We start from the raw sequence: 24920 nt of genomic DNA, 5'->3' as shown, positions 1-24920 counted from the left end.
GAACTACATATAAGGGGCCAGGGCACCATCTTATTTACCACTGTGGATCCTGTAGCACGGCAACGTGCAGAGGAGGAGGTCACAATGACTCCTGAACAACCTTACCCTGTTCCAATCCCAGTCTCCAAACAAAGTCTTGGAGCCACCAATGTCTAACACTGAAATGCTATTCCTAAAGCTCTGCTAACTCAAAATGACATGAGAATCCAGACTAACCTCCAGATTCCTCCTCTCTCATTTAATACAATCCAATAATGGAGGAGAAAGAACTTTCTATATTCTGGGAAGTTCCAGTAATTCCCAGGCCGCTCTGACACAGAGAGGAGATTTGAACTAAGCCTCCCAAAGTCACTCCCTCCACAGAGACTCCCAAGCACTGGTCTGGATCAAACCCCGGATGCACTTGTCAGCCTGTGCACTGCCTCACTATTCCCAAGAGAAATCCATCATGATTCTGCTGCAGCTTGTTGTTCTAATGACTTTTTAAATTATCTTTCCCCTTTCATCCTCCTTAGTTGCTAATGTGTCAACTTAAAGAATTTCTTGGTTAAAAGGGTGCTACTTTTGATCTTGACAACCACTCCAGTTAAAATTCCACAAAGCACTTCACTCAGAAAGCTGATTTAAATGATCTGAGCTAGAAAGTGCATAGAAGCTTCAAGCAGGTAGAAAGCAGGAATCTATGCTTCCGTCTCAGTAATCCTCCTTAAAATTTGGACAATTTGCCTGACTTATTGCCCAATTTTTTATTATGTTATCAGCAAACAAATCAGTCACTGTGTAGTTTACAAAGAAGCTGTTTGCTAATTTGGCTGTTAAATTCTGTTCATCACAGAAACACTGGATTGTAAAAGAACAAGGCTAGGCTCATTTCCTCCAACCCTTACGCTGTACCAAGCTGAGAAAGGTATGGAGATGTGTCACAGCAATCCCTAATTAGTCCCCTGAGTGTTTTGAGTGATTTATTCAGTTAACAAAAATTTACAATCTGTGAGGTACTGGCCAATGCCCTGACAGTACAGAAGTGAACAAGACAGACAAGATTGCTGATCTCATGAGCTTCTGTAGGAAAAGACTGTCCAGGCAGAAAAGACTGCCCAGGCAGGGGCATAAGCAAGTGCAAAGGTCATGAGGCAGTAAGAACCCAGGAGTTTTTGAGACACAAATAGGAAATCAGTGTGACTGTAGCCAAGAAGATGAAGAAGAATGGCAGAAGCAGGGATTAGAGACACAGCATCCAAATCTCATAGGATCTGAAGGCCTTGGGAAGAAGATTGTACTTTATTCTAAGTATGATGGGAAGTCTTTAGAGAATATAATCAGGAAACCAGATGATCTAATTCACATTTCTAAAAACCGCTTTGGTTGTGTCATGGACAGTGAACACTGTCTCAGACTTTATTTTTTCCCTATATCTCTGTCATAATATGGAGTGTTGTCTTGGAAACTAAACTGAAGAAGTCATCTTAATGCTTCCAGGTTAGGTTGTCATCCTAAGCAAGGAAAGGCCAGAAGCAGTACAGGTGCTTAAGATGGACACTGGAGGAGGAGAAGGCTCTGGGGCTCGAGGTCATGGATAACGGTGCCTGCAACTTGCCTCTATGCCAAATATTGGGCTATGCTCTTTAGCCAACCAGCCTTAATCAAATTCCACTAAGAACCTTCCAGTGATAATCATCTAGATGATACCATCCTTCCATAGACAATTGACTACAATTGGCCTTTTACTACAGAAGGCAGCTAACCCTGCCCTCCTTCCACAAAGGCTAGAAACTTTCAGGACTTTCTAATTAGCCATTGCACTCACTCTACTTTCTATGCAAAAGTAGGAAAGTTGTAAAGAAAGGGAACTAGGGTTCCAGAAGGAATGGTGGGGCCAGCAAACACAGAGTGTGGTAGCAGGATAATACCTCTCTGAATACTTCGTTTTAGCTTGTTACACAGATCCACACGGGGGTTATCAACAGACTCCTCTACAGATCCCGGGCTTTGTTCTGGAGAAGAAAGGCCTCTGCTCAGATCCAACGGCACTTTACCAGTGTGAGGCGGTGGGGATGCAGCTGGGCTGTGGGTGGTGGTGGGGCTGCTGGATGCTGAGGAGGTGGTCAGATCCAGTGCGCCTATCCTTGAATTCAAGGGAGAAGTCAAGGACAGCTTTCTGGCCCTCACTGGGGAGGACGTCCTGGACACAGCCAGTGGAGGTGGGGAAGAGAATTTGCGACACAGGCGTGGGGATTTGCCTTCCACCAAGTGTTCACCTCTGTTGTTCTGGCTGGTAGCAAAAAAGAGTTCCAATGACCTAAAAGCAAGAGCAAAAGCTATTAAAAGATTGTGACCGAGTGAAAAATTAGTCTCCTGATGTCGTTCAAGACATGCTCCCTACATTAAAAGGCCATGCTATCATAGAACTTCTGTGGCTGGATTCCTTTATTTAAATGTTGGGTGTATACCATACACTTGCCAAAAGAACACACTTTTTAGGCTTTGTCTAACCCCTTGCTACTAAACTGTGTCCAAAGACAAGGAACACTGGCATTGGGCTCCACTCCAGATTTACTGAATCAGAGCCTGCAATTTAACAAGGTCCCCTGGTGATGCTTCTGCATATTAAAATGTGAAAAGCACAGTTGCTTTTAAAAAAAGAAAAAGAAAAGAAAGGTAGAAAGAAAAGCTCCAAACAATAGCTTTATCTTGGCAAAGGCCACTTGGAAACTTAAACTGCTTCCTTTGGGAATTGTGACCTCCCCTCACCGTCTTCTACTGGGGACTTGGGGGTCTGGTAAGCTCAAAGGCCAGCCAGGACCCTGCAGAGTGGGCTGTCCATCAGCACAGAGACCCAGGGACCAGGTGGGGCATACTTTCATCTCAGGCTAATCCCAGGCCTACCTGACAGGGATGGAGGTGAAAGGCCTCTTATATATGTCAGAAAGCTTCCCCAGCACCACAGCTGCTGTCGTGAAAATCCGATAGGTGTGCAGAAAGGTGTTGAGGAAATCGATGCTAAGAAACCGCAAGTCGGTCAGTCTCTCCAAGAGGCGCTCCACGCTGGCATACCGGATCTGCGGCACTTTGCAGGAGTTGAGGGTTTTACTGAAGCAAATGTCAGTGTCGTCCTTGTGAAGCCGGGCGTCAGACCTACGCATAAGGCAGGAACGTGAGGACAAAACCAGAGCATAACTGACCTTCAGCCCCTGAGTATTTCAGGGTCTGTAAATGCACACTCATGTCCAGGCTTCCCCTGGCATTTGATAAAAGATGTGCTTGGACATATACAAAGCAGGGCCACAAAAACATCAACCATGCCATTATAGTTTAGGAAGGTCAGAATTAATTGTGAAAATAGGAATCATTCATTCCACTCTGTGGATTCCTTCTCCAGGGGAGGAGAAATAATTTTCCCTTTACACTCCTGAGATCTTAATTGAGTCTCTGTGATAAAAGATAAACAAGAGAAAAATAAAGAAGCTTATTAACATGTATATCTCATGTATCCCTGGGAGATAACCAGGAGAAAATGAGAAACTCAAAAAGGTGGCTTAGAACTTAGACTTAAATGCCATCTTAATAGGGAAAGGGTGGTGGGGGTTGTGTATAGGCCTCTCAGGGAAGAGTAAATGATTTTTAGGAAAGATGAATGGACCCTTAGAATAGATGGAAGGTATGAGAACAGATGGAAGGTATCAAAATAGATGGAAGGTTTGTGACAGTTAGCCTGGGTGTGATGTTGACATCTAGTCTCTCCTGTGACAGCTGTCAATTTTCCATGGTTGGTGAAGCTCCTGGGAAGATTTATGACAATTGAGTTCCTTTTTGAGAATCTGTCTTTAGGCAGATAAGAAGAGTTCAGAAAAACCCTCTCTGCATTTGCTGTTTTTCAAGTGTCTGTAGCTCAATGTAATGAATATGCCAAAGTGGCCTATGTTAGAGAAGCATACTCCGCTTTCACTTCTTTCTCTGGTTCAATCCTATTTTATTAGGAAATTAAAGCCAAAGTCCTATTTAGGAGGAGCAGGGCTTATACCCTCAAATCAGAATATCAGAAGTATGATTAAAAAGTAAGGGTGACATTCTCCCCACAGAAGGGTGGGGAGGAGGGGAAGATGCAGATAGCACTGCTATTATCTGTGGTTATTTCTTTTTCTTACTTGTAATTTTGTACATCTGTGCTCCCCCCCCCCACCAATTTTTTCTTGACTAAACCAATAGATATTATATTATTAGGTATTTTTTCCTCTGGAAACAGCTCTTTGATCAGCTCTATTGTTTTTTTTTCTATATTTTAAGGTATTAATTTCCATTCTTAGTTATTTTATTCCTACATTTTCCTACAGTTGATTTTTGTCATTCTTTTTCTAACTCCTTGAATGCTTAATCCATTTCATTCTTTCTGGCTGATTAATGCATTGAAGGCCATCCATTATTCTGAATACACTTTAAACCATCAATTGTGTAAAATACTGTGTTTTCCTTATGTTTTCAATACTCTGCAGTGTTAAAAAGTGTCTTCCTAAAAAAATAATGGATGTAATATACTCAGTGAACTCTTCTAAAGATTCCCCTTCCACAGACTCCACCTGCCCACCTGCAATGCTGGGTTTCTCTCATTCTATAAAACCACCATCTGGCTGCTCCTCAACTTGTCACCTGGAGGCCCTTGTCCTGGAAGCCTGCAGCAGTCTTTCCAGGTGGACAGGAAACTCAGGGGAAGGTTCACACAGCAGCCCTCGGGATCCTTGGGTGTGCTCAGACCCCTCAGCTCGTGGTGCACCTTCGTTAGAAAGGTCAAGAAGCCGGGCTAAGTTCATAAGATGGAAAGCGTGGAAGCTGAGGCTGAATCCAAGTGAGGCTCAAAGAAACGCACACCTTTGCGAGGACTGCCCGTAGCCTTCACGTTCCCTTCTGAGACCCCCGTGTCTACCTTCACGGCAGCATCTCAGAAACAGGTGATCAATGAAGTGCTGGATTTAATCACTTGACTAAAGGATACACTACGGGCCAGTGAGGTTCAGTGAGACAGTCGCTTACTAAGAATCAGCTGGCTTGTTGTGAGTGTCCCTAATTAGCTATTGCAGTACTTGGGAGGGATTTTAAATTATATATTGCAGGGAGCGAGCTCCGCCCCTGGCAAAGGTCATGAGGAAGGAGGCTTGGCATACGCAAAGGCGGGATCAAGCCTCAGGAGTCTCCCTGGAAATTCTCGAGCAATCTACCCCCACAACCAGAGTCTGCCTACTTTCTGCTTTGTGCCTTCACCTACACCTCTGACTTTACGGGGGGCTGTTCCCCACTACCTCTCTGAAAAAAGAGTTAGCTTACAGCTCCAGTTAATAATTCTTGGGTGTGACAGTGTTTCAACCTACAAACTCCTTTGGAAATCCTCTAGCCTGCCTGAATAGGTTTTTCCGGCCACGTGTGACTGTTCAGAGCCTCCCAACTGTGAGAGGCAGGAGATGTTCTAAACTGTCTAAATACAGATTCCTTTGAGCAATTAAAAGATTGATTAGAAATTGTATTGGTGAAGGGATTTTCACTTGCTGGGCCAATGTTTGCTGCTAAGTTTCCATATCCCTTATCTGCTGTGTCCCTGGCAGTGTATTGATTAATATAATTGGTGTAAGTAGTAGCTTTAATGTTTGTAACCTGGGACCCTTGAGTTAATTCTTTTTCTTGTTATAGCCCACCACACCTTTGCTCTGTAGGAATGCAACTTTATCTAATGCTTTTTGGAGGCTGGCGCCTGACTTTAGAATAATCACCTTTAGAGAAAAAGGCCTCCGGGCCAGAAGATGATGCAAATCACCTAAACTTTTGCATATGATAAGTTTGCAGGAAGAAAGCCTGGCTTACTGCATGACTCTACCCCTTCCCCCATTATCCTCTATGCATAACTTAAGGTATAAAAACTACTTTGGAAAATAAAGTGCGGGCCTTGTTCACCGAAACTTGGTCTCACCATGTCGTTCTTTCTCTTACCTTCTGGGTGAATTATTCAGCCTCTTTTCTCCACTGAATTTCCTCACTGAGCTATCCTTATTCTATTACTCTTTATATCCTTAATTAACGTTTAATTAAGCAGTTGTTTCCTGATCCTCGCCGACGCCGTCCCCGCTTCGAATTCCCTGGATCCACCGGGGCTGGACCCCGGCAATATATTTATTTTCTTTGGGATAAAAAGAAATCAATAGCTTCTTTAGCTTGCTCTTGGAAACATCCCACCCTAAAGTAAGCTCAGTGCAGAGGGGAAGACTTCATTTGAGGGCCTGAAAGAGCATTTTAAATGAGTAGCTTACTTCTGACGAGGAACTAAGGGCAGCCTGTTCATTCTAGTCACATCACTGATCTTGAAAATATAGAAGAGCATTGAGTGAGGTTCTTGAAAATACAATGGCTCTTTCTTGTCCTTCATATGTGACCACCCACCAACTTTACTTTTCTGGTTTTTAATCTTCCTCCCTTGTTAAAAGACCTCAGAAACTTCTTTAATTCAATCAGTCTCAGTTCAGTTCAGTTCAGTTCAGTCGCTCAGTCGTGTCCGACTCTTTGCGACCCCATGAATTGCAGCACGCCAGGCCTCTCTGTCCAGCACCAACTCCCAGAGTTCACTCAGACTCACGTCCATCGAGTCAGTGATGCCATCCAGGCATCTCATCGTCTGTCGTCCCCTTCTCCTCCTGCCCCCAGCATCAGAGTCTTTTCCAATGAGTCAACTCTTTGCATGAGGTGGCCAAAGTACTGGAGTTTCAGCTTTCGCATCATTCCTTCCAAAGAAATCCCAGGGCTGATCTCCTTCAGAATGGACTGGTTGGATCCGCTAATCAAGGTGATCACTTTTTCTCCCACCATTTTCCCATCTAAAATCTCCATTTTCTTAGAAATGGCATTTCTAAGTAATGCCATTAAGCTAGGAAAATTTTTTGTTTTAACCTCTAAGTTGAGGTCAACTATTATGAAAAGAAAGCAAGCCTCAGCCTAAATACATAAAGTATAAAACATCACTTAAAGGAATATAATCACCTAATAAATATCATGATTTTGCATTATAATGGTAGTTTTGCACTTGGCATTTTTTGACTATAATTACTTTAATCAAATACTAGGAGGAAAAAATATATTGTAGCCAACATGAAATTACAACTAATTACACCACTGCCTCTCAAAATTATGATTACAGTTTCATTTTAACTAAAGAAAAAAGAATTAAATATTATGAAATTATTTAATTTTCTTTTATTACACTGAAAGAGATTTTACTTTATTTCCTAAGGGGCCCTCAAGAAGATATAATGTGTTACTTAAGCCTCCCATGATAATAACAACTCCTTTTTGGTAAACATTTTAAAAAACAATCTTGAAACATCAAACCCAAATCACCTATTGTAATTAGTAAGTTTTAAAAGTGAGTCCCTGCAAAGTAATGCCATTAAGATAGGATAATTTTTTTCTTTTAACTCTGCAAAACATCTTTTTTTATTTTTTATTTTTTTATTGCATGTAGCCAGAGAGACGTGCAGGGAGGCAAGAATATAGAATTTAGAGAAGAACAGGACCACGGAGGAGACTATCAGAAGGAACAGAGATTGCAAAATCATCTTTTTCTCTGATTGAAGAGAATCAGGCTCAATGACCAGGGGAAAATGGAAGGAAGAAAGATACAAAATATATGAAACTCTGCCTTGGGAATACACCTCGTAGAGAATAGGGCATCCAAATATGTGTGACTTCCATAGGAAGTCCTTACAGCCTCAGATACAGGTTTCTATTCTCTAGTGAGTGGTTCCAACTCATAACAGTGACCTCTCTGTCCCTCCAAATGCAGAGAAGTCTTGGTCTATATAGGAGGCGGTTACAAATGAAACTGGAAATGGGAATTAGTCAAACTCCCAGAACATAGGACAGAAGATGCATTGAGATGCCAGTCATAACTGAGGCAGGCAGAAAACTAAAGTTTTTATCTGTATTAATTTTTTAAGTGAACAAAGTGTATGTAGAGTAGGTGTGCAGCTGCCCTAAGGTTCAAGAGTTTATAAGTTGGCTACCAAGTCCAACTTACATATTCTCATTCTAAAGCAGACTGGAATTTCAAGGCTGTCTAATCTTCAAGAAAGTACTTCAAAAAAATGAATGAAAATAATATACATTATTTTGTGAAGTATTAAAATAAGTCCCATCGCTTCATGGCAAATAGATGTAGAAACAATGGAAACAGTAAGAGACTTTATTTTCTTGGGCTCCAAACTCACTGCAGATGGTGACTGCAGGCATAAAATTAAAACACGCTTGCTCCTTGGTAAAAAAGCTACGACCAACCTAGACAGCATATCAAAAAGCAGAGACATTACTTTGCCGTCAAAGGTCCATACAGTCAAAGCTATGGTTTTTCCAGGAGTCATGTATGGATGTGAGAGTTGGACTATAAAGAAAGCTGAGCACTGAAGAATTGATGCTTTTGAACTATGGTGTTGGAGAAGACTCTTGAGAGTCCCTTGGACTGCAAGGAGATCCAACCAGTCCATCCTAAAGGAGATCAGTTCTGAATGTTCATTGGAAGGACTGATGTTGAAGCTGAAACTCCAATACTTTGGTCACCTGATGTGAAGAGCTCACTCATTTGAAAATACCCTGATGCTGGGAAAGATTGAAGGTGGGAGAAGAAGGGGACGACAGAGGATGAGATGGTTGGATGGCATCACTGACTTAATGGACATGAGTCTGAGCAAGCTCTGGGAGCTGGTGATGGACAGGGAGGCCTGGCGTGCTGCAGTCCATGGGGTTGCAAAGAGTCAGACATGACTGAGCAACTGAACTGAAATGAACTGAACTCTGGTAGAAAACTAATAAGAAAACTAGCCTGGTGATGTGAACTTAAAAATTAAGTCATAATTTGAAACTTTTGACTTAATATTCCATACTTGGTTTTAATTTTATTATCACACATTTTTAACTGATCTTTTCTTTTTACTTACCTTTGAAAAAAATACACTTATTTATTTATTTATTGTTGGCTTCATTGTGTCTTGGTTGCAGCACCTAAAATCTTCATTGCAGCACACAGGTGCTCTCTAGTTGTGGTGTGTGGAATTAGCTGCCCCATGGCATGTGGTATCTTAGATCCCTGGCCAGGGATGGAACCTGAGTCCCCTGAATTGGAAAGTGGATTCTAAGTCCCTGATCTGTTTTTTGTTTTTTTTTTTAAACTATACTTAAAAACCTAGGAAAAATAAGGCTAAAGGAATCTCTGCATGAGAGTCTTAAAATGACCCCTGTTGTTGTTCAGTCACTCAGTCGTGTCCGACTCTTATGACACCATGGACTACAGCAAGCCAGGCCTCCCTGTCCTTCACCATCTCCTGGAGCTTGCTCAAACTCATGTCCATTGAGTCGGTGATGCCATCTTACCATCTTATGCTCTTGCCCCCTTCTCCTCCTGCTCTCAATCTTCCCCAGCGTCAGGGTATTTTCCAATGAGTCGACTCTTCACGTCAGGTAGCCAAAGTATTGGAGCTCCAGCATCAGTCTTTCTAATGAATACTCAATGTTGATTTCCTTTAGGATTGACTGGTTTGATCTCCTTGCAAGTCCCAGAGACTCTCAAGAGTCTTCTCCAACACCATAGTTCAAAAGCATCAGTTCTTTAGCACTCAGCTTTCTTTATAGTCCAACTCTCACATCCATACATGACTACTGGAAAAACCACAGCCTTGACTAGACAGACCTTTGTCTGCAAAGTAATGTCTCTGCGTTTTAATATACTGTCTAGGTTTGTCATAGCTTTTCTTCCATAAAAAGAAAGAAAAAAATGACCCTCTTCAAAATATTTTAAAACTTGACTAGCAATTTATTTTTTTAATTTTATTTTACTTTTAAACTTTACATAATTGTATTAGTTTAGTTTTAAAGTTTGTACAATTGGGATGATGCTAATTACAATAAATACCTATCATTGTACCTATCAATTGTACCTATCAATACCTGCAATGTAGAGAAAAGTTGATGCTGCTTTTTGTCTTAGCTCAGACCTAAAAAAAAAATCCACATAAAAGGCATGGAAGACAAACATTTTCTTAGCTTCATGTAACTTTTTGGAAAGATATAACAGGACTACTTTTAAAAATACATTTTATTCTTAGAATTTGGACTGCAAATAACCAAGAAAATGAGAGTAGGGAACAATTTGGTCAGCTTGAAAATCCTTCCAAAACAATTTTTGAATTTGGAAACAAAAAAGTATATAGAGACAAAAGTACTAATGTAGAGAGTTATGGCACATAGTTATTGATATAACTTCTCGCTTCAAATAAAACTACAGTTTCCTTAGTGATAACACTAAATTATCGGATTTGCTTTCTTAACAAAACACATAGACAGCAAGATGGAAGCCCCCAGCAATAGCCTCTGGGGCAAATCCATACACAGGCTGTGGGTAGATAGTACCATAGAAAGCCAGTTAATTTATGTTGAATGTCTTCAAAATCTCAGTGTGTCTCTACAACCAAATCTAACTAATATGATTCATACTCACTGAGAAGACTGCAAAAGAATCTGCCAAACTTTTGTCCATCCTCTGACACATCTGCTATCACAACTTTATATACTGAACTTAAAAATTTTGATAGGCTTTTTGTACTGAGGAAGGCATTCTGAATAGTATGAAAAACTGTATTTCTATGCTGTGAGTCAATAAACCATGAATCTGAAAAACCATTACAATAGTTTTATTATTTATAATGGCATATTATGAATTATCACATTACTGCTGAATGTATTCACAGTATGAAGCTGAATCCCAGTGAAGCAATATTTTATTCAGGGTTTTACATTCTCCACCAATTTGATCCTGATTAAAATGTCAGAGAAAGGATTATCACACTTACTTAATCATATGTGGCACAGTAACTTTGGAATTTTCTTCAAACACTATAGTCATTAAACCATTACACCGTATGTTGTCCACACACTGTGAAATTAAAAAACAGACAGTTACAACCCACATGAAAACCTAGGCAGAGTATGTATTCCTAGAATTATTTAGAGTCATAAAAACAATTCAGTTTCTCATCTGGGCACATAAGCATGCAAGCATGGGTATGCACACGTGTACACACACGCACACACACACAGGGAAACATTACACAATGAAGAACAGAGTCCATATCCAAATACCAAAACTGCGCACCTAGCAAATGCCCAAGGATAGATATAAGGGCTGCATTTTCCTGGAACGTGTTCCCCAAGGATTCTGAACACAGCGTCACATCGGCACAATCCTCTGGCAGTCACAACTCTACTTGAGGAGTTTATTCCCCTAGTGACCACCTCTGCAATATTCCTTCTCTACCACAGGGCGTGGTATGGGGCAGGCAGAGAAGAAATGGTGGCTTCCTTGGATGGGATTCATCTTCTCTCTCACTAGTAAGCTCTGTGTGTGCTTTTGTGTGTGTGTGTGTGTGTGTGTTGTTTTTTTTTTGCAATAAATCCCCACATTTTACTAGTTTCTCAAGCAGCTTCTATTGGCAATGTGTTGGTTTGGTGAGGATGAACTGTATGCTTTCTCCTGTTTCTGACATACATAAAGCCTGTTCATCTCCTCTCTTTTCTTTCTAAGAAGAAAACTCAGAACGTTGCTAATTTTCTCTGCCTTCTTTATTTACATCTATGCCTTATCAATTCAAAATTTCCCTTTGCAATTACTTTGGGCTAGAGAAGTATTTTGAATTATACATATTCCCTTTAAACAAAACAGAAAATGAAAAATAAAATCTAAACAGTTTTTAAAATCAGAAATTACTTTTAGTTACTAGGATACCATGTACTACTTAAAGATTATAATTAAATGGTGTGAGGAAATTGATTGCCAAGTGATTTCACACAGCTCTTGAACTCAGGGTTTATCCTAAACCCCAATGTCTAATGAAAGAATGAATATGCATATAAAAAACTTTGGATTACCAGCATCCCCTGACTGTTGATTCCCCTACTTAGCATAATAGCCATTTTCATACTTAATATTCCTTAAAACTTTGTTTCCTCAAGTCTTATGCCATTATTTCAATGACAAGGTATAGCGGATCTCTACTTCCAGGAATAAAGCAGAATATTTTAAAGTTCCTCTTCAATTCATTTCTTTAAACATCTGAAATTTTGAATTAGCTTCTTATATGTATAATTGTGGTTCAGTTCAGTTCAGTTCAGTCACTCAGTTGAGTCCGACTCTGCGACCCCATGAATTGCAGCACGCCAGGCCTCCCTGTCCATCACCAACAGTTTGAGTTCACTCAAACTCATGTCCATCGAGTCGGTGATGCCATCCAGCCATCTCATCCTCTGTCGTCCCCTTCTCCTGCCCCCAATCCCTCCCAGCATCAGGGTCTTTTCCAATGAGTCAACTCTGCACATGAGGTGGCCCTAACTATAAATTAGATGATATGTGCTTATACATGAGTTTATACTATATCTTACTCCCCTAGGTGGATTACAAAAATGCATATAGTAAGACAAAGTCAAGTAAGTAAGAAAATCAGAGAGGATTTGGATAAAGTGTGGAAAATAATAAGATGAAGCCTGGAACCAACTGACCACATATACTTTATGTTGAGAAGTTCCAAACACTTGCTCTACATGGTCCTCAAAGTTAGCTGAGCCATGGGGCAGCCAACTCAAAGGAAGCCATATGATCAACTACAAAATTCATGGCTTAACAGAACCTCAATTCATCCTACTCTCTGCCCAAAGGAAAAGTATCTCATGGGTCTTATAAATAAAACATTAAATAATGTCATGAACATTATTGTCCTCAACAACTTCATTTTAAAGTAATTAAAGTTTGGTTTTTTTATCAAATCATGTCTTATGAACTTCCTCAACATTGGTTGAAGAGTATAATTTCAAACTAACCACTCTGTGGTGAGTCCCAAAGGATGGGTCCTGCCTTTGCTTATCTGATTTCAAGCACTAATTTCATACTCTGCAGAAAAGGGTCTGTATGGCTGCTCTTCTTTAGGCATAAATAAATGCAGCCTCTCCCATCAGTTTTGAGTAGCAGGAAGTTAGACATGGTATTCTTCCCAAAGTTCTGAAACTGCGCTGTCCTAAATTAGTACCCAGTTGTATGGAGCCAGTGTTTTCACCAGTGAGCCAAGCTGCCAGTAGGAGGGGTATCCTCGTAGGCCTCAAAATGACCACACGACCTCAAGGGAGAGCTCTCAGTCAGGGCCAGGTGAAAAGAGACTCCAGTGACTCCATTCATTTCTATGCATGAGCATACAGGGGAAAGCAAGGAGATGAGTCTGGCTGGTGTGAGCATCTATAACGGAGGAGACGGTAAGAAAGAGGAAGTCAGCTGCAGTCAGCAGTCTCGAATCTGGATTATATCCAGCAGGCAGATGGTAAGTCACTGCAAGTTTCTAAGTGGTCTTGTTCAAGTTAGAAGATCTACAGCTGGGGGAATTCACTGAATGGCAAGATCATCAGGATGATATTCTGAGTCACAAATGAAATGATTCATAGGCTCCGCTGAGGCAGACCATGGGAATGAAGAGGAACAGATGGAGATAAATATTTTGAAGAAAGCAATAATAGAAATTGATGAGTTACTGAATAAAACCAAGAGAAAAAAAAACAGGGTAAAATTCAAAGATGACTTCACTATTAGAACATTTTAAATTGGAAAATGCAAATATATTTAAAAGCAATAAACATGGCCAAATGTTTTTTGAGTGACACAGAACTTAACCAAAACTAGTCTACCTTTTTGGATTCTCATGGGCACCAAGAAGATGCATAGATTATATGGCATTAGAGAAGGCAATGGCATCCCACTCCAGTACTCTTGCCTGGAGAACCCCATGGACGGAGAAGCCTGGTAGGCTGCAGTCCATGGGGTCGCTAAGAGTCGGACACGACTGAGCGACTTCACTTTCACTTTTCACTTGCATGCATTGGAGAAGGAAATGGCAACCCACTCCAGTGTTCTTACCTGGAGAATCCCAGGGACAGGGGAGCCTGGTGGGCTGCCGTCTATGGGGTCACACAGAGTCGGACATGACTGAAGCGACTTAGCAGCAGCAGCGGGGATTTTATTAAATGAGGGTCTCATGTCTGCATTTATTAAGTATGTATCTATGTGACAGATACTGGGCTAAATGCTGGGAGATGAGGGCAGGGAGCAGAGAAAGAATATATAAAAGAGTTTCAAAGATGAGTAAGGTAAACCACTTTAAATTCATTTTCCTAATTCCAATGGGAAAATGGTTTAGCACTATCCCTATTCTTATGAAACTACGAGCGAGATTTTGGGGCATGGGGACAGATGTGGCATACAGACAGGGAGAGGAAGGAGGGGTTAAGTGACACCTTCACCCCAGTGACATTTCTAGCTATTCCTTAGACTTTTCACTCTCGGTTTTTCTGAGCAGAATGAAGATGTTACCTGGGTAACCAACACGGAAAGTGGGAGGACAGAGCTGGTGTTTGGTGAGAATTGTGGAAAGTAAACAGTGTTCCTTCAATTTCCTTTAACAGTCTAAGCAAAAGCATAGTTATCAGACAACAGCCTTAGGATGTCTCAGGGCTATAGATTTTACGCTTAGATACTCTATTTGGTTCTTTGAAAGTTAAATCTGGATCCTTTTTACATAGCGATCTTTTCTTTCCTTTCTTCTTCCTTCCCTCCTTTCATTTCATACTTTACTTTAAATCTTCTTTTAAACCTGTCTTCTCTAAGTTATCACTGTATTAGATGAAGTTCCAGCAGTGCTAATTATACTCCTTACTGAGTCTTCTGACTCTCATTCATGATAGATCAGTTACTCAAAAGATTTGTAATTTTTTATTTTGAGCACATTGTCATGAGCCCCGAACTGTTGAAGTGTTGCTAATGCAGTGACTTTGTGTTTGCTTCTACCAAGCATTCTTGCGAACCAGCAACAGTCCAAAAATTGTTTCTGCATTAATTTCTCAGTTTGGAATTTTCACACCATGTGAATATTGCGCATCTGAATTTCAAATCCATAGACCAGAAATGCATTTGTTTTTCTCAAAGGAGATTTTAAAAAATTCAGAACCCAAGACAAAGACAGACTTCTTTATGATTTCCCAGGCCAAATGGTTTTTTTTTTTTTTTTTTTGAGTTCTTATTTCATGCATGGGACCGCCTTCCAATGCTCAGGTTTTAAACAGAAATCTTAGTTCCTTTAAGGGGCCCAAGGCTAACCCTCCCTCCTTTAGCTAATACCCCTCAGGCATGGGACCGATAACCAGACTTAAATCATCCTCATGTCTCTGTGTCTTCAGCTTACATGCTGTTTGCTCTGACTTTAAATTTCCCTGTTATTTCTGGCAACTAGAGATTTCCTTTTATATTTATAAATATCATCAATGAATTAAATTTTTTATTATACTGATTTTATGTATTAAATATTTCTTTTTTTAAAAATTAATTAATTTATTTTACTTTATAATATTGTATTGTTTTTGCCATACATTACTTGAATATTTCTGATTTTATAGCCAGAGGGGATCTAAATTGGTGCAGTCCTCCACACTGCCAGAATTGAAACTTGAGATAAATGTTTTAGATCCAAAAGAGAAGATTTATGTGACCACTTTTGAACATCTTATTATCCAGTGTCAGATCTCATTTTGTAAATCTATTTGATTCATTGTGTCAAGCATTAAATTATTTTCAATAGGAATAAAAATAATTTTTTACTTACACTCAAGTCTCAGAAGGAAATATACATGCAATCTGAACCAGAGATCAAAAGACCATGTAATAAAAAAATCACATTTAATTGTACAAAAAGGTCTTTGATAACTGACACATCTATCTGTGGGATGGATGAATATATATACATATAAATATACATACACACATATACACATATGTTGCTGTTGATTAGTAGCTAAGTTTTGCGACCCCATGGACTGTAGCTGGCCAGGCTCCTCTGTCCCTAGGATTTCCCAGGCAATAATTGGAATGGGTTGCCATTTCCTTTTCTAAGGGATCTTCCCAATCCAAGGAGTGAACCCGCATCTCCTACATTAGCAGGCGAATTCTTTACCACTGAGCCACCAGGGAAGCCCATACACACATATACATACATGTGTATATAAAATATATTATGGTATATTTATAACAGAGAAGTGGTTTTGAAATGGACTCTTTATCTATTAGAGGCTCCACAGACAGGGTTCAGTGACAACATGATTTTGAACAAACAGGATTCCTAGGGGCCCTGGGTTTACCAATTCTACTTCAACCAGAATATTTTGCTTTTATCTCACTTCCATTTGGTATTTTCAGTACTGCTGCACTGAAGAAAAGAGTTCTCTTCCAGAAAGAAAGTTAAACTGCAATAGAACTTTTATTTATGAATGTGTGTATGAATATATTAATATTTATATTGAAAGTATATATTCATAATCATATAAGCACATATCTTGTGTTGGGGAGAAGAGATTGAGCCCTGGGAAAATGAATCCAATTCACTTAGTTAAAAGAGAAAGACATGAAAATAGCCAGGGTGTCATATAACTTTAAGGACACAATTTATGTGAATTACTATAAACTTTAAAATCAGTAAGATAACAAAAGCAGATTCCTAGATCATGGCTATTCTAGTTCAGTTTTGATGACTATGACCAGGGGATAGAGGACTGGGAATATGCATATTTATAAAAGCCCCAGGTAATTTAAAAAAAATTTTTTTATTGGAGGATAATTGCTTTACAATATTGTGCTGGTTTCTGCCATACATCAACATGAGTCAGCCACAGGTATACATATATCCCCTCCCTCTTGAATCTCTGTCCCATCTCCCACCCCATCCTACTCCTATAGATTGTCATAGAGCACTGGACTGAGCTCCCTGTGTCACACAGCAGATTCCTACTAGCTATCTATTTCACGTATGGTAATGTGTATGCTTCCATGCTACTCTCTCAATTCTTCCTACTATCTCCTTCCCACACGGTACACAAGTCTCTTCTCTGCCTGTGTCTCCACTGCTGCCCCTACCCTACAAATAGATTCATCAGTACCATCTTTCTAGAGTCCACACACATGCGTTGCTGCTGCTGGTGCTAAGTCACTTCAGTCATGTCTGACTCTGTGACCCTGAGGACTGTAGCCTGCCAGGCTCCTCTGTCCATGGAGTTCTCCAGGCAAGGACACTGGAGTGGGTTGCCATGCCATCCTCCAGGGGATCTTCCCAACCCAGAGATTGAATTCTTATCTCTTATTTCTCCTGCACTGGCAGGCAGGTTCTTTACCACTAACCCAACTGGAAATACAATATTTGTCTTTCTCTTTCTGACTTACTTCACTCTGTACAATAGGCTCTAGGTTCATCCACCTCATTAGGACTAACTCATATATGTATTCTTTTTTTAATAGCTGAGTAAAGGTCCATCTAGTCAAGGCTATGGTTTTTCCAGTAGTTATGTATGGATGTGAGAGTTGGACTATAAAGAAAGCTGAGCACGGAAGAATTGATGCTTTTGAACTGTGGTGTTGGAGAAGACTCTTGAGAGTCCCTTGGACTGCAAGGAGATCCAACCAGTCCATCCTAAAGGAGATCAGTCCTGGGTGTTCATTGGAAGGACTGATGCTGAAGCTGAAACTCCAATACTTTGGCCACCTGATGCGAAGAGCTGACTCATTTGAAAATACCCTGATGCTGGGAAAGATTGAAGGTGGGAGAAGAAGGGGATGACAGAGGATAAGATGATTGGATGGCATCACCAACTCAACGGACATGAGTTTGGGTAGACTCCAGGAGTTGATGATGGACAAGGAGGCCTGGGGTGCTGCAGTCCATGGAGTCGCAAAGGGTCAAACACGACTGAGTGACTGAACTGAATATTCCATTGTGTGTGTGTGTGTGTGTGTGTGTGTGTGTGTATATATATATATATATATATACATATATATCACAATTTCTGTATCCATTTTTCTGTAGATGGACATTGTCCTAGCTACTGTAAAGAGTGCTGCAATGAACACTGGGATTCATGCATCTCTTTCAATTAGGTTCTCTCAGGGTATGGTGGCTCAATGGAAAAAAAAATCTGTCTGCAATTTTTTTTTACAGACAGATCGAAGATGTGGGTTCGATCCCTAGGTTAGGAAGATCCCCTGGAGGAGGGCATGGTAACCCACTCCAGTATTCCTGCCAGGAAAATCCCATGGACGGAGGAGCCTGGCAGGCTACAGTCCATGGGGTCATAAAGAGTCAGACATGACTAAGTGATTAGGCACATGCCCAGTAGTGGGATTGTTAGACCCAGGTAATTTTGAAGCAGTTGGTCCTTGAAGGAAGGCTAACAATGCCTTTTGCAGCAGTGTTTTTGTTTGGTTGGTTGGTTGGGCTTTTTTGTTTTGCTTTGTTTTCCTTTTTTTTTGACTGTACCACACAGTTTGTGGGACCTTAGTTCCCTGACTGGGGATGGAACCTGTGCCCTCTGCAGTGGAAATGCAGAGTCCTACCCATTGGACTACCAGGGAATTCCCTCTAGTAGGCTTTTCTGCAGGTCCTGCTTAAGGAAGTATCTGGTCAAAGGTTAGTAATCTACTGCATCACCATACCTTTCTATCTTCCTAATACTTCTAAAGAGTGGGAAGAAAAGTAAACTCAATTTTTCTCTTAAATCACCTTTTTATATTAAAGTAAAAAATTCCCTATTGATTCCAGAGAAGCTATTTTAAGGGAGGAAGCATGTCAGTGTGCTACAAATTTGTCTATATTTTGACACATCTGCCCAAACCAAGAAGCTCAGAGGTGAATTTTAATTCTGCATTTTAGTTAATACCCATAATTACAGAAAAGTCTGTTTAATACTCCATTATGTATCACAGTAAGACATGCACAAATGAATGCACTATATTGAAATGAACGGTCAAATCTTCAGCCTCAAATTTTTCCCTATAAATAGATGAAAAAGGGAAGAATTATTGGTCAAGACCATTAACCACTTGCACATTTTGTTGGACGCACCAACAGTTAATTATGACCTTGCTGGTGGAGCTAAAAGTATAATTAATCATTCAAGCAATTGTTACTTCTAAAAATTACAGCTTCAAAGAGAGAGGCCTGACAAAGCTAAAAGTCTTAATTTTCATACAGAGTTCTCTATGTGAAAGTGGGATTGTGTCAATACTTAGGCACCACTTTATTATTTCAAGTAAGAGCTACATGTGATTAGTATAACATGGTACAAGGGTTTAGCAAGGTAGAGTCAAATTATGCCAGAAAAAATTAAAATTATGCAAAACAAAAAAATGACAAAAATAAGGACAAAATCATGGAGAATATATTCATAATTTAGATCGAAAGAAATGTTTATTTCCCTAGGACAGGGAAGGATATCTACAAGCATAGCCCCAACAAATAAATGTCCATCTGGTATAAACAGACAAGAAATAGATATGGTGGAAAATGTCAGTCTCACTGATAACTGCAGAAGTAATTAAAACCACTAGGAAGGAATTCCACTTTTCCATTAAATGAGGAAATGTGACAAACATGACAAAATTCAGCACTGGCAGGACTTAGAATAGACGAGTTACATATTTCTTGGGGTGTTTTGGCAGTCTGTCGAGTCATGAATCATGAAATCATGAAAGTGATCAGGCCCCCTTCACCAGCCCTATACCTGTGGGCAAGATACACCAACAAGGGGCCTTGAAAGGAGGAGTAACTCTCGGTGCAAAGATGGCTAGCACCACCCCATCATACATTAGTGCTGAAACTTGGAAATTGCCCGTATGCCTAATTATTCAGAAAGAGCTAGAAAAGTGGTAAGTTAACACGATGCGTGCTTAGTTACACAGTCACGTTGGACTCTTTGGGACCCCATGGACTGCGGCCCACCAGGTTCTATCCATGGGATTTCCTAGCCAAGAATACTGGAGTGGATTGCTATTTCCTTCTGCAGGGGATCTTTCTGACCCAGGAACCGAACCCGCATTTTCCACATTGGTAAGCAGATCCTTTACCTGCTGAGTCATCAGGGAAGTCTAAGTTAACATGGTAGAATAAACATATATTACCATTAGGAGACACCGATACAAAGAACTCATAGGAATATAGGAAGATGAAAAAGGAAAAAATGATGCATATATGCAGCTAGAGGCAAACTGTTGAATTATTTTGGTATGGCAGGGTTGTGAAGGTTTCAGAGATGAAAATATTTGATTTTCAGAACAGAGTTTCTCAAATGTAATTGTGCAAAAGTGATCAGTGGGGCCTGTTAAACCTGAGGGGGTGTCTGGAAGGTGGGTTCGGGAATCTGCATTTAAAAAAAAAAAAAAACCTTCAGGTAATTATCTGTGAAAGACACTTTGATAAACATTTATTTAGTGATCTGGGTGTTGGGAGTATTTCTGGTTCCTTTTTGTATCCATATTTTTACATATACATGATAAAATATTAAAAGGTACATTTCAAGCATTCTGTAGGCTCATCTTATCAATAATGAATATGCCTAGAGGGATGTTTGGGAGACTGACAGATTTCATCGATGTATGTATAGCACACAGTTTCCCCCATAAAATGAAAATGTTTTAAGTGGAGAACAAGCCCAGTTGAGATGCAGGCTGCTGGGCAGTAAACTAGGCTCAACTGATAGTGGAGCACTCTGTCCCCACCACCCACCATTCAAACCCTGCGTCAGGAAAATCACTAAGTATCTCAGAACACTCACTACCTGGCTCAACACTTTTTTTTAAAATTCGAGTGTAATTGCTTTACAATATTGTGCTGGTTTCTGCTGTCCAACAAAGTGAATCAGCTACATGCATACATATGTTTCCTCCCTCTTGAGCCTCTATCCCTCCCCCACATCCCAGGCCCTAGGTCATCACAGAGCATGGAGCTGAGTTCCCTATTCTATACAGCAGGCTCCCAGTAGCTAGCTATTTTACACACAACAGTGTACCTATGTCACACTTAGTCTCCCAATGCATCTCACCCTCCCCTCACCGTGTCCACTTGTCTGGTCTCTGTGTTTACGTCTCTATTCCTGCTCTGGAACTAGGTTCATCTGTACCATTTTTCTAGATTCCACACATGTGCATTAATATATGATGTTTGTTTTTCTCTTTCTGACTTACTTCACTCTGTTTGATTGACTCTAGGTCCCTCCATATCTCTACAAATGACCCAATTTCATTCCTTGTTATGGTTGAGTAATATTCCAATTTATATGTGTACCATAACTTCTTTTAGAAGCAGTTGGCTCATAGCCACTCCCTCCTCTTCGATGCATTTCCTTCATTTGACTTGCAAGACACCACACCCTCTCGGCTAGCCTCCAATTGCACTACTGGTTCCTTCCCTTTGCTGTTCTCCGTGACTCCTCACTCACTCCACAGGCTTCTCCTCATTTCTATCTGTACTGACTCTCTAGGTGATCTCAACAGTCTTGTGGCCTTAAATATCATCTAAATGACAGAGAGTCTCACACATGGACCTCCCTCCAAGCACTGAGCGTCCATACCCCACTGCTTACTTAACAACTCCATTGAAATTACTTCCCCCTTTCTACTTTCCCTCTCAACATTCCCCTTCAGCCACATCTAACCTTCATGCTATTGCTCAAAATATACTGCCTCCTACTCTAGAGTGCTTGCAGAGGCTGTTCCCTCTGTGCGGAATGACTTTCCCTTTGTTAAATATCTACATGGTATTTTCCATAACTCGCCACAGTCTTTGTTTACATGTTGTCTTCAAAATGAGATGATCACCTTTTCAAAATTGTACTGACCCACACCTACCTCCAGTCGCCCAATCCTTCTCAACCTGCCCTATCACCTTCCAACATAAAATATTATATATTTATTATCTTTACATTGTTTTCAGTTTCCCCACACTAGACTGTAAGCTACACAAGGTCAGGGAATTTTTGTTGTTCTCTCCTGTCCATGATATATCACAAGCACTGAGATAGTTCCTGGTATATGTTATCACTGCATAAATATATTTGTTGAATGGCTGAAATTTTAAGTATCGAAACCACACAATATTAAGGCTCTACTGAACACAGTAATTTCATATCATGATATCACTGTCACTCAGAAAGACACAATTTCCTGTTGTTTCTTTCTCCGATTCACTTGTACATATAATCTAGTACACCAGTATATTAGCCATACAAACTTGGAGAAATAGGAAGAAATTGTACACCTAACTCAAGATGTAGTCTACATGCGTACTCAGTCGCGTCCAACTCTTAGCTACCCCATGAACTATAGTCTGCCACGTTACTCTGACCATGGAATTTTTCAGGTAAGAATACTAGAGTGGGTTGCCATTTCCTGCTAAAATGTAGTCTAAGTAGAGAGAATCACTGCTTCTGGGAGGCAAAGTATTAGATCCTTTCCTTAAAGGACTGGGCATAGAATCATTCATACACCTCAAGGGTCTTTTCTCTCTTAGCGATGCCTCACCTGGCCCCCTAAGTAAGATGGCTTAAAGTTTTTATCAGCTCTGAATCTTAGGCACCCCAGTTATATCAAAAGGCAGAAACAATAAGAAGCTGGAAAAACATCTTTGTCTACAACTCTAATTCTCCCCATTCTTCCTACTTATCTTGGCTTCACAACACATACACGATTTTGTTGCATTAAGTTATCTACTTCCCTTTCTTCTCTACTAATCTGTCTGTCTCCTTGAGAGCAGGGATCGTTGCCAAACCCCTAGTACCTACACAATGCCTGGGAGCACAGGGTGATTGCTCAGTTAACATTCACAGAATCAATGACTGATTCAGAGTTTCTTAAGGTAAAAGATGCATTCCACAGACTTAATTACAGTATTAATTCATACAGCTTAGAGCTAATGAAAGTATTAGTAAATCACCATAAGTGTGTAATTATGCAAATATACATGATCCCATATTTTTGTTTCTTTGTTAACCAGAAAAGAAGCACCTTGACTTCAGCTATGTATTCATCATCAACAGTCCTGGAAGAAAAGCAGTAAAAATCTGGAATTCCAGTAGAGGACATTTAGAGTGGTAATAAAAGACCTGGATTAGGTTTCAGTCATGACCCAGCACAGTTGTGTAACTTCAGACAAATGCTTATTAACCTTCTGGACCTCAGTTTTCGTACCTGTGAAATGGGACTACTGTTTCTGTTTACCTTCAGAATATTATTGTAAAGGACAAATGAAATTAAGTCTGGTAAAACTTCTCTGACATATAAAAATAATTAACTTGCACATTCATTTTTTTTCTATTTTTGCTTTTCAGTCTCTTAGAAAAAAATTAAGGGGTTTTTCTGGGGTCTAGTGGTTAAGACTGCCCTCCCAATGTAGAGGGCACAGGTTCAGTCCTTGGTCAGGGACTTAAGATCCTGCATGGCTCACAACAAGGCCAAAAATTTAAAAAAATATTAAAAAATTGCTTTTTAAAAAAAAGAAAAAATTAAGTATCTGAAAAACTATGATATATTTATAGTTCATATTTATATCTAAAGCATATATAAATTACTAAGAGCTCTTCAGAAAAGGAAGACAATGGGATCTATAACATATGCCTTTTCTGTTTGCCCCAATCATCCTTCAGTCAACAACTCTGAAGATGATTAAGCTTTAATATTTTCCTTCACAGCTTCCCTTTTCACCTAGATTGGTTAATGGAGCCAAAATTAATGTGGAGCTTGGCTTGAAGAATGCCCAAGTCCAATCATCACAGTTTTGACATTTTTTTCAAATCCTGAACAAATGTAGCAATTCCCTAACCAGACAGTGCTGATCAAAGAAAGGTAAGCAAATCTGTTCCCTAACTTTTTCTATATAAAATACAGGAACTCATTTTCAGGCCTCATACTACAAGCATTGTCTCTTTTTTTATTTGATTCCACAGTCCTTATTAGCTATTTTTACATCTCTCACCATTTTCCTATCTCAGCAACAAATAAGCAAAAAAAAAAAAAAAAATCTAATGAGGTCACTGGAGAATTTACTACTCACGGGGCAATTTTAACACTCTCCAAACAAACACACAAAACCACTGTCCCACGCAAATGCATACTGGCTTATACAAGAATGCCCAGGATACAAAGTACAATGACAACATTTAGGTAAACTGTAAACAAACAACAACAAATGATTCAATACATGAAGACAATGACCACAGCAACCAGATGTAATTTTCTAATAAAAATAAATTGACTCTAAAACTGCGTCCCAAAAGTTTATGCTGGGAAATTTAAAACACAAACAAAAACCAACCTGGGGCCAAAGTCACTTGCTCACCTGACTGATGTCGCTTGTCCAGGCAGCTTTCTCCTGGCGGGAAGGTGCTAACAAGACCACAGTGAAAGGGGCAGCATCTGCAGGCTCCACCACTATTTTGAAATCCAAGTGTCCAAACACTTGGCCAGAACCTTTGGCTTCAACACACGTAAACCAAACAATTAGATGTGAATACAAACATAGGAGTGATAGGTAACTGCTTTCTCAAGGTCCTAGTAATACAACCAATGTGATTTAAGTCCAGAATCTCCTTTTAGTGATACAGTACTTCTCAAGCATGGGGACGGCTTTGTTAAGCTCATAAGCAGAGGAAAAAGCTGAGATCGGTGGGTTACTCAAGACTAGGGTCCTGCTCTCCTTGTCAATTCATGGCTTTTTAAAAATTTTCCATAAATTACAGAATTCCAACATTCTAGTTCAATTACTTTCTTCTCTGTTGCTGCAAAGCCACTATCACGAGACAAATTCAGTAAAATGTAAATTTCCAAAGATGGCTTAACTGGGGTCACAGGTTAAATGGTTCAACAGAATTTTTCACATATAAATGAATTCAGGGAATTTATTCTTAACATCTTCCCTGTCTCCTGAAGCACCTCTTCTTAGCTATCAACGAATAAAAACCATAGGGCTATTTAATGCTAATATAATTCTAAGTGATAGAAT

General features: G+C 39.9%; 1 protein-coding gene across 2 annotated transcripts in view; it reads right to left on the bottom strand.

Moving 5' to 3' along the window:
• RASGRF2 (Ras protein specific guanine nucleotide releasing factor 2) overlaps nucleotides 1–24920 on the bottom strand; it is a 265280-nt gene that overhangs the window by 112227 nt on the left and 128133 nt on the right. For both annotated transcript variants that reach the window (XM_002689373.7, XM_024995302.2), the window contains exons 12-15: nucleotides 24258–24394; nucleotides 10872–10954; nucleotides 2887–3135; nucleotides 1911–2299 (exon numbers count right to left, since the gene is read on the bottom strand). In XM_002689373.7, the coding sequence (XP_002689419.4) occupies nucleotides 1911–2299; nucleotides 2887–3135; nucleotides 10872–10954; nucleotides 24258–24394 (858 nt within the window). The remainder of the gene's footprint in view (nucleotides 1–1910; nucleotides 2300–2886; nucleotides 3136–10871; nucleotides 10955–24257; nucleotides 24395–24920) is intronic.

The sequence above is a fragment of the Bos taurus genome, chromosome 7 (assembly GCF_002263795.3).
Source record: "Bos taurus isolate L1 Dominette 01449 registration number 42190680 breed Hereford chromosome 7, ARS-UCD2.0, whole genome shotgun sequence".
Taxonomy (NCBI): domain Eukaryota; kingdom Metazoa; phylum Chordata; class Mammalia; order Artiodactyla; family Bovidae; genus Bos; species Bos taurus.
This window is presented reverse-complemented; position numbering and strand designations above follow the sequence as displayed.